Genomic DNA, 11198 nt, shown 5'->3' with positions numbered 1-11198 from the left:
TAGTACTTGATTATGGATTTGATACATTATCTTTTTCATATATTATTTATAAGTTCATCGTTTTATATATATAATATTTTGTTTTTCATGTGGATTGTACTGACAACATTGAACGCCACAAAGTGAACTGAATTACATTATATTTGTTTTGGTCCGTAATCGCCAATGTGAGCTGATAACTCCGGCTATTATATTGTGCAGTCGATTGATGGTGGGTTCAACGAGCCATAAGTCAAACGGTTGACTGATCGATCACAGATACGAGATTATGACCATACCTCGTAGGACAACTTTTTGTGACAACGTAATGGAGTCCTAAATGTTTCATAACATTCGGTGCCAGGTCGTGGATAGGACGTCCATTGTGTTCCTAGAGTCGATTCTTTTGACTATCGACTGCCTCTTGAGATTAAGGCAGTTTTTGGGTGACTTTGGTTTATTTCTCACGGTCTACCGTAACTGGGGCTAAGTAGATTTTTTTCTTGGTCATTTCATACTGCGCTTACATCTGCAAGATTCGAGTTTAGGAAAACATCCAACCCTTATCAGGTATAGTTATTTCTCAGGGCCACTCGAGGAGTTGTAACTGAAATGCATGGCCATGCTCGAATGTTGATTCGTTTATCAGTTAAGTTACTCTCTAGTCGGGGAAACCACTCTTGATATTGATCGCTTGTAAAATACGACCTTTGTGAATGTGGATTTGCAAATTGTTTTACATTGAGTGGGAGAAATTTTATAGGATATGAGAATCGGTTATCGCACATACACTTGTGAGGACAAGTGGAAGTTTGTTGGAGCTTGTGTCCTCCACAAATTAGTGTGATAACATTTGTAAATCTCTTACAGGTTCACAAGGGTATACTTCGTATATTTAAATAGTTGATTAACGTTTACCTAATAACGGTTGGCTTGCTAGAAAGTTTGACGTTATTATCATACAGATGGCGGTGATCAACTAGTCCCTAAAGGTCACACCTATAGGATGTTTTTGAGAAATGTGGTTATAGAAATATAATTACATTGATGCCCAAAATGACTAAAACGTTAGTCGATGTGTTGATGAGATAATTATTTAATGAAAATTAAATAATATTAGTTGAGACGAATTAACTGTCAATTCGTAAATTAAATATAATAAGTTATATTTAATTAAATATATATAATGTTAGCTTGGACGAATTAATCTGTTAATTCGTAATTAAATATAATCAGTTGTATTTAATATCAACAAGTTGAATGTGTCATAGTGGTAATAGTGAGGGCACACATACCAAGAGGTCATGGGTTCGATCCTCACTAGATGACAATTCAATACATATTATATTTTTGGAAAGATTAAAAATAAGGATTATACACTCCTTATTTCGGTTTACTTGGCCGAAAATTAGGAGAGTTTTTACTTTCCTAATTGACTCCAGTTTCGGTCTATATAAAAAGAAAGGTAGAATTATTTCTACCCTAATGCTTTTTCTTGACCTAGCCTCCTCTCTCTCATCACAAGAAACACAAAAACAACTAAATTTTACAGAAAATTTTAGATCGATTTCTAGCATAATCAAAGGGCATATCTCAGATCGTCTTGGGTGCAACTAATAGGTGAATATCAATTTTGATATTGTTCTTAGGCCATATTTGCTAGGACCGAAGGTTAATTCTGAATCCCTATACTTTGTTTATGTATTTTGTTTATGACCTTTAATCATCATTGTTAAATCGTTATAATTCTTCTAAATTAAGGGAAGTATACAGATTATTTCCCAGAGGTCTACCTTTACTTCCACTAGTGCAACAAAATTTGTTACATTGTGATTCATTTGCAGGCCAAAAGAAACAGTCCAAGGAATGGTTCACAATTAAATGCATTTCATCTCTTTTTGAAGTGTCAGTCCAGCGGGCCCAACTTGAAAGCCTTATATCTCAAGTTATACTCATGCAAGTCCTATGATTCTTATGTCATTGGAAAGCTTGGGATCTTAGATAAATAATGGATTTTTAATCACCATCATATAAGCTCCATAGCTTGAGATATGGCCGATGCAAACGGCCTATGCATTACAGAACAACTCCTAACCTATCCGCACTAAACCTATCAGCACTAAAAGTTGAATAACTCATTATTTACTCCTTGTTTAAGGGTGATTCTTTTTGGAGGTGAAAGTTAACTTCATTTGCTTTCCAATGAGCTATCAGGTGCCTTGAGCTTCATTCTAAGGAAAGAGATATGCTCCCTACAAGATGCATCTAATTCCTGAACAGGTTCTGAAACTCGGTTTTGGTCCGTCTTCTAGAAAAAGGTCCAGGGCACCCCATAAACGGAATTGAGTAATTACAAAGCCTAATAATCCTAACTTAAGGTCTTAGGAAGAGAAAAGTCCATGAGAGTTTGTGGTAATTCACAATTTAAGTGAAGGTTCAACCAAATATAAACAATGGGTCTATGTAGGACCAATTCAGCAGCCTCACATGCCAAGGCTGTTTTGGTTGATATTTTTGGCTAAACAATAGCTAGGAAATCCTTGAAAGGCATCCTAATATTTTGTGCTTGAAGAGTGAAGCTGCCAAGGACCATTCCAAGACCTTACACATCATATTCGACCTTGTGCAAGCAAAAAATCTCAACTCAGCTTTATTACTTTATGCTTTATGTTTTTCTTATTTTCTAGTCTTCTATTTCAATTTGTATAAAATAAAATAGCTGTTATTTTATGTCCTTTTGTAAGGCCATATTTATGGCCCTTAGATTAGAATGAATGGTGGAGATTGTATTGCTTTGGTCTATATAAACCAAGCAAACCTAATGTAATATTCAGATTGAGTTTAAGATCAAAAATATGAATTTGAAAACTAAGTTTTCTACTTACTTAGTGCGGAAAACCCTCCATTTGCTTAGTGCTTTTAGGGCGGAATTTAGTCCTTGCTTCATGATTTTGGACGAGATTCCTAGTCTTGAGCTTGCTTCGTGATCTCGCTCAAGTCATATCTTTGTTCTTATTCCATTTCAGTCGCCCTAAACAGTTCATTGGTGCGTTTATTTGTGTTATTTTCATAAGAAGTACAATCTGTTTTCGAGTCCAATTCTCTCCAGAAATCGAGTCCTTTACGTTTTACTCCAAATTGGTACTAAGGCAGGTTATAATACTATTCCATCTTGTGTTAGTCTTGGGTTAAGCCTTTGTGAGTTCAGTTTATATCCTTAAATACATAAAAAACACAAAAACAAACCAATGAGTGAAGAGATTTTATACAAACTTGGGTTTGTTGTTTGAAAAATCTGTTTTTATTAAAGTGTTGTCATTCGGTTTTTCCATTGGAAAATCAATAGCAATGGAGTATGTCCCTCATGTTTCATTCTCAAAGATGAAGCCTTGGAACCTTGGTTCCATCTCCAAGTCTTTACAAGCTTCTATAGTGAAGTTACAAGCTCTAACAAGAGGGCTTGAAGGCGATGCGCATGCAAGGAGTACAATCGGATGTTATGGAGTTCCAAGGGAACCAAAACCTTCTGATTTGTACCAAGGAGAACACCTCATATCCTATGAGTGTTCTAAGTCCTTTCCTACCCTTAGAGGCAAAGGTAACATACAATTACTTCCTTTCTTTAATGGTGAAAACAATAGAGCATTTATGTCTTGGTTGTTTGATGTTGAATGCTATTTCAAGAACAAGTGTTTTTTTCATTCAAGGAAGTGTGAAATGGTTGTGTCTTGTTTAAAGGATGTTGCTTTGTTGTGGTATAATACTCTTAATTTTTCAAGGAGCATGTAAGAAAAGGGTAAAATTAGGTCTTGGTTTAAACTCGAAAGAAACATGAGACTAAGTTTCTGCCTTGCTCTACCATGAATGAATTATGGGCTGAACTTAAGACCCTTAAACAAAACTCCTTAAGTGTTATTGAACATGCTAAGTTGTTTGAGGATTATGTCGAAGAGGGAATCAGATTTGATCTTGGCTTGAAATCTGAAATTGATAGGAGAATTAACTTAGAAATAATACATTCATATGGAGAATTGCTTGAGTTGGCTTTGGATGTTGAGAAGAGTTTAGGAAGGCGTAAAAACCATGAGTTATTTGCTAAGGAGGACAGATTAGAAGCCATATAAACTGATGGGAAGAAGGATGGGTTAAATCAAGAAGTTGACATGCCATGCTTGGATATTGCTTGTCCTAATTCTAAGCCCCTTGAGTCAAAGATCATGAGCACTTATGCTGAAATGAATAGCTCATGTAGTGCTATCTTTGAGAGCCCATCTATTGAAAATAAAATCCCCTTCAACTCATCACATGAGCCTACTAGTGAGGAGGAGAGTAGCCATACCCTTTCCCATGAGACCATCAATGACCAAGCTACTGATTTGGGATCTAGAGAAGTGATTGTCGACCAACGACTAATTAACCTTCAAACCATAGAGTTTGGAAAGTCCATGGTCATGTTCAATGGTGGAACTTGTTGGGATTCAAGTAAGGGTAAAGCAAGAGGAGAGTCTTGGGTTGTTCCATTCTCAAGTTTACCAAATCCGACCTCCTACATCAGCCATGGTTCTTGCTTCAAAAGATGTATATTTGGAAGTATAACTTGCACTCTCTCAACTCCACACTTCCATTTTTACATGTTGGTGAGGTTAAAAGCTAGTGTTGTTCATTTGGGTGCAATCCCATACACATTAAATGAGGAATCCAAGCATATGAATGCTAACTTGTCTAAACTGTTTTGGAGTAATGACTTGAATCATTTTGAGAAGTCTAGCAGCTTGAAGTATATTTCTTGGGTGGTGTTGATGCTTCTAAGTAGGACTTCTGTTTTTAAAAGGTTCATTTTTACTCATTCAAGGTGGAAATTAATTTTTGAGAGTGAAATGAATCAATTTAAAACTTGCTGTCCAATTTTGGAATTCCTTTGTTTGGGTTAAAATTTGTTCAAATTCATTATGAGAGCTTGTTGTAATTGTTTGGTACATCAAGTACAAGGTCTCTACATGGTTTAGAAGGAGTTGTAGCACATTTGGTGATGTTTTTGTCGAGGGTGATGCACGAGAACAGAAACAAGCCCTTTGTTGCGCTATTGTGCTCTACTAGTTGTGTTAATGCTCATTATGGCTCGAGCTTGGGTGAGTATATGCTGTTGGTTATCCAATTTGGTGAAATGGTTGTTAAACTTAGAGTAAAGCCACCTTGGCCTTTTGATGATGGGTACATAAGTTCAATCGAGAGGAAAGTTGGAATGGGCATAAGTGGTGACAATGAGCCTTTCATGGGTATGAAATTTCCAACTCTATTTGCTGAATTTAATGGTGGTACTCATATCCGACCTAGCCAAGAAACCATGAACTTTATTCCAAGAAGGATAAGAGGTACTTGGATGACTGAACAAACTGAATTTTGGAATGGCACAACACCTCTCTTGCCATACACACAATTCTGGTCTATGATCCGGGAGGAAGTCATGAGAGCCCATCTCTTGAAGCGTGCTTGGTCTTTTGATAAGTGGGAAGACACAAGCCTTTGCAACAAGTCTCTTTATTCTTGATCCAAAAGAATTTATGGGCAAATTCTTTTGAAGAAAGGGCGTTCGCAACAAAATTTTGTTGCACTGTGATTCATTTTTAGGCCAAAAGGAACAGTCTAAGGAATGGTTCACAATTGAATGCATTTCATCGCTTTTTGAAGTGTCATTCCAGCGGGCATAACTTGCAAGCCTTATATCTCAAGTTATACTCATGAAAGTCCTAGATTCTTATATCATTGGAAAGCTTGGGATCTTAGCTAAACAATGGATTTGAAATCACCGTCATATCAACTCTATAGCTTGAGATATGGCCGATGCAAACAGCCTATGCTTTACAGGATAACTCTTGACCTATCAGCACTAAAAGTTAAATAACTCAATATTTACTCTTTTTTAAGGGTGATTCTTTTTGGAGGTGAACGTTAACTTCATTAGCTTTCCAATGAGCTATCACGGGCCTTCAGATTCATATAGAGCAAAGAGATATGCCTCCTATAATATGCGTCTAATTCCTGAACAGGTTCTGAAACTCGATTTTGGTCCGTCTTCTAGAACAAGGTCCAGGACACCCCCTAAACGGAATTGAGTAATTCCAAAGGATAATAATCCTAGCTTAAGGTCTTAGCAAGATAAAATTTCTGGAGAGTTTGTGTTAATTCACAATTTAAGTGAAGGTTCAGCCAAATATAAACAATAGGTCCATGTAGGACCAATTCAGCATCCTCACATGCCAAGGCTGTTTTGGTTGCTATTTTTTGGCTAAACAAAAGCTGGGCAAGGCTTAAAAGGCATCCTAATATTTTGTGCTTGAAGAGTGAAGCTGCCAAGGACCATTCTCCAAGACCATACACATCATATTCGACCTTTTGCAAGCAAACAAATCTCAACTTAGCTTTATTACTTTATGCTTTATGTTTTTCTTGTTTTCTAGTCTTTTATTTCAGTTTATATAAAATAAAATAGCTGTTATTTTATGTCCTTTTGTAAGACCTTATTTATGGCCCTTAGATTACAATGAATGGTGGAGATTGTGTTACTTTGGTCTATATAAACCAAGAAAATCTAATGTAATATTCATAATGAGTTTAAGATTAAAATTATGAGTTTGAAAATTGAGTTTTCTACTTGCTTTATTCTTGCTTAGTGCGAAAAACCTTCCATTTGCTTAGTCCTTTTGGGGCAGAATTTAGTCCTTGCTTCGTGATCTTGGACGAGATTCCTAGTCTTGAGCTTTCTTCGTGATCTCGCTCAAGTCATATCCTTGTTCCTATTCCATTTCAGTCATCCTAAAAAGTTCATTGGTGTGTTTATTTGTGTTATTTGCATAACAAATACAATATGTTTTCGAGTCCAATTCTATCTAGAAATCGAGTCCTTTATGTTATACTCCAAATTGGTACCAAGAGCCAGGTTATAGGTCTAATGAGTCCAATAATCGAGTCCTTTTCGTTTTACTTCAAAATATAAGTAATAATGAGTCCAGTATAAAATTACTTGCCTTGTTTTTTATTTCCAGAGACCCTTTTGTTACTTCCTATAAGACCTACTACAAACTAAAAAATAGATGAAATTGAGCAAGCTCAAACCAGCAAGAACCCAATAGAAGTAATCATAATGACCTTTACTTGGGTCACTTGATATCCAACTCTCCGCCCCATCTTGTTTCGTAACATAATTTATGACACTTACTATAATACTCGAAACCAGGCCTGAAATACTTATTGCTAACGCGGCAAGATTGACCGATATGCTTGCCATGCTCTTCGGAAACTTGGAGTAAAAAAACTCAATCTGAGCAATTGTTGTAATCCCTTCAGCTAAGCCGATAAGGCACACTTGTGGCACTAGCCACAACGCCGACATTGGCATAACCAACTTTCCTTCAATAGCACTACGCCTACGAGCATTCTCAACAACTCCAGCTACCACCATACATGCAAAAGAAAGTACAAAACCGATTCCCATGCGAGTTATGACATGTATGGCTACGGGTTTACCCATCACTCTAGACGCCAATGGGATGAATACTCTGTCATAGAGAACAATCCATAATAAGACAGAGCTAAGTGCAAATGTACCAAAGGATGCACATGGAATTTCGAAGCTTGGTGTAATGAAATGGCGGTCCATAGATTTTGCTTGAACCACTAGAAATGAAGACACGCATGAATGAGTTACTGCAAGCATAATTCCGGTCGACCATATTGGTATTATGTTGACGATTTCTTTGAAATCTTCAACTTGGTCTATTGTACATAGACTCCATGGATCATTAGCTATACCATCTATTGAAATATCTCGTTGACGATCTTTTACAATGCACGCCTTGTTCAAGAACCTATCAAAATAACATTGAGACTATATTAATATTCCCAGCACTGACAACAATAGTGGAACCGAATGAAGTAAATATATTAAATCTCATGTTAAGTACCTTAGTTTCTGCGTTGGGACTTGCAGAATTGAGCCCTTTGCAACATGATAAATGGTGTCAGCGCCTAAACAACTTGAAAATTGGTAATGCCTATTTCTCCATGAAGCAGCAACAACTTGACTTAAACGAGTAAACGCGCTAGACATAGGCTTCATTTTGACATAGAATGAAGAAGCCGAAAAGAAGCAAAGTGCCGAAACAAACATCAGTGAGGCAGGAATTGCGAAACCAATTTGCCATCCAAAATGGTCTTGCATGTACACAATGAAGGTAAATGCAAAGACCATTGCCGATATGGAACAAAAGTAATACCAGCTCACAAAGGTCTCTATAAATCGTTTACCACCCGGTTTACCTTTTGACAACAATTGATCAGCGCCAAAGGCCATGGATGAAGATCTGATTCCACCAGAACCAATCGACATTAGACCAAGGCTGGTGCATATATAAACCAGCTGAATTAATGTTGCAGAAGTTGAGTTACTTGATGTTTCTTTATGTGATGGAGGAGTTACCCCTGGAATTATAGTAGTCGACCACATAATTATCATCCCCTGTGCCACATTCAAATTTAGACATTAAAAAAGATAAGAGATCGATCAGCTTAATTGATTGTTGTATTCTAAAACAAAAGATTAAAATTTCATGGCTACACCACCAGATCAAACCTCAAATTATGAGATGAACCTACACAAAATAACATTATATCAGGACACATGCATCAACAATTACCAGCAGGGCCGAAACACATCCGAAGCTAATCATTCGAAAGCGGCCGACATAGGCATCTGCCAAAAAAGCTCCTACAATAGGTGTGAAATTAGTTGCAGCACTCCACAAGAATATGATGTTGGAACCGGTTACCGTGTCCAAGCCATAAACTCCCATTAGATACAGAAGCATATTAGGTAGAAGCCCATAATATGCTGCTTTCTCAAATCCCTCATTTGCTGCATCATTCATAAGTTCCTTATCAATCTCGAATATCATATTCATACCGAGTATAATACAACTACACATTACGTTGATAAAATAGTTTATGTAATTCTACAAGTACTGGAATTCAATATCACTTAATAGCGTCCTTTATCCTCTTTGAATTGGCTTATTAATTATGTTGTTTTCAAATTTAAGGTTATGAGATTAATTGTTCCGAACATATAAAATTAAAATTTAATTAAACGTTCCAATGTCGTCCACCTTATTATAAAATAAAACTTTGCAAATGTAAACTATCTTACTTGAAAAATTTATGAAATGTGGTGCTAATGGCCCGAGTTCAAATTTCGTGAGTAAAAAAAATAAAACTATGCAAATGTGTTACAAAAAGATAATGTGTAAAAAGAGTGCATACTCATGGGTCAAGGCGGTACCCCATTGATAATTTTATTGTAACTTGTATTAATCAACCCGTATTCTTGCATGAAGACGTAGGTCTTACCATGAGACAGACTTAGTCATATAACTACATGATCGATCATGCCACAGTCATGTACATCCTCTAACACAACAAATTATTTACATTCCTTAAAATACTCCTCACAATTCACAAAATAATAAAAGTGTAAATTTTCCATGAAGTCAGAGGGTATACAATACTTCAAAATAAAAAATAAAAAACAATTTACTAGAGCGTATATAAAATCTATATTCGACGTAAATTATGAATATAGGAATTACCTAATATAAAGGGTATGGTTCGTACACCACCTAGAGCTTCATTCATCCCTTTCTCTTGATCAATATCTTCATGAGACTCCATTGATATTTTGTTATAAATTTTCTTGAAATTTTATCAAAAAGTTGGAATAAATACTGAGAAAAAGTGAGATATTGATAGAGAGTATGGGGTCCGTTGTGCATCAAAAATGAAACAGAATCCCAATGTTTTAAATTGTAGGATTATGTACTAAATTGTAGGATTATGTTTCAAAAAAGGAGGTTGTTGATGCTCAAAAATGATATATACTAGGTAGTATCCTGCACTTCGTGCGCCCTGATTTAAAATTTTATTATTATAATTGAAGAAAAATAATATAAATCATATATGATCTTAATATTTTTACTTATAAATAAAATAAAAATAATTTAATATTTCTCAAATTAATTTTTTTAGGTTTAACTTCAATGTTTTAAAATAAAATACAAACAATAATTTTAACTGAAACTAATAAGTGATCATTAATTATGCATGATCAACGTTTTATAAATAAAATTGTGACCAATTAAATATCATATTAATTAAAATAATTTTTTTTGAATAAAGCAATAATCAACGTTAAGTTTTCAAATTATATGATTTCATGATACGTTATATTCCAAATCAATTAATATTTGTTCAAAATGATGTGAATATAATTTTATGCACTTTTTTAACTTTTTAAGTATAATGTGTGATATTTATGTATCAAACATATAGGATCTAAAATTAACTTATTGAAGCGTTTTGATTGTGTCTTGCATAAGTTATGTGTTAAACAATCTATAAGAAATTTGCACCTTTTGTTTTTTTAAACAACTATATATAATGATGTTTAAAAGTTTACTTATAAATAAAATAGATTGAACTTTCTCGAATATTAATTTTTAAGGTTTAACTTCAAAGTATTTAAAAGATGACTTAAAATATTTAACTAAAAGTAATATTTAGTTAGTCATAATCAATATTTTATACTTGATGTATACATTTTAAATGAAGATTTTAAAGTAAAATGTAGTTTGTTTTATACCTTTTTATGTCATTTAATACTATGTTGTATTACTTAATAATCATTACTTTTATTTTGATTATTCAAATGCACTCGCGATCACTATTTACATAGATACTCGTACACATACTCACTATTTAAACCTCTCAAAATCTCATATATATTCAATTTCTCGCAATATCATTTTTTTTCCATTCCCACACTATAGAAACTTATGTCTAAGTAGTTTTCTTTAAGTTTTATTTTTAATAAATACATGACTCTTCCAAATATATTTTTCTTATTTGTTTTAATGGTCTAAGCTTTATAACTTTCGCAAAATATTTTTAGCGTAAACGTAAAACATTGCCAGAGACTAAATTAGTAGGAGAAATAACATGGAAAATAGAAATTAAGTAACTCCCTCCCCTCATCATATGAGAGGTCTCTTAATAAAGCTATTGAAAGACAGTCTCTCTAAAGTTTTTGTGACATATCAATATATTTCAATAAATGTAATGAAAATTATACTCAATTAAAAGCATTTTTCGCAATGAACGTAATTATTTAT

At 34.4% G+C, this 11198-nt stretch overlaps 1 protein-coding gene across 1 annotated transcript; it reads right to left on the bottom strand.

Moving 5' to 3' along the window:
- Positions 1–6943: 6943 nt before the first annotated feature.
- Positions 6944–9795, bottom strand: LOC141612185 (protein NRT1/ PTR FAMILY 1.1-like). The gene is made up of 4 exons (XM_074430903.1): positions 9621–9795; positions 8673–8890; positions 7941–8494; positions 6944–7844 (listed from the first exon to the last, which is right to left on the bottom strand). Exons 1-4 carry the CDS (start codon positions 9700–9702, stop codon positions 7034–7036), a joined length of 1665 nt encoding a protein of 554 aa, XP_074287004.1. The 5' UTR covers positions 9703–9795; the 3' UTR covers positions 6944–7033.
- Positions 9796–11198: the final 1403 nt, after the last annotated feature.

Source organism: Silene latifolia, chromosome 11 (assembly GCF_048544455.1).
Source record: "Silene latifolia isolate original U9 population chromosome 11, ASM4854445v1, whole genome shotgun sequence".
NCBI classification, from domain to species: Eukaryota; Viridiplantae; Streptophyta; class Magnoliopsida; order Caryophyllales; family Caryophyllaceae; genus Silene; species Silene latifolia.
The sequence above is the reverse complement of the archived record's forward strand: the minus strand, read 5'-3'. Positions and strand labels throughout refer to the sequence as shown.

Coding starts and splice junctions, on each gene's coding strand:
- LOC141612185 (XM_074430903.1), bottom strand. CDS start 9,702: ATGGAGTCTCATGAAGATATTGATCAAGAGAAAGGGATGAATGAAGCT. Junction 8,891..9,620: donor AACCATACCCTTTATATTAG/GTAATTCCTATA, acceptor TGAATGATGCAG/CAAATGAGGGATTTGAGAAA. Junction 7,845..7,940: donor GTCCCAACGCAGAAACTAAG/GTACTTAACATG, acceptor TTATTTTGATAG/GTTCTTGAACAAGGCGTGCA.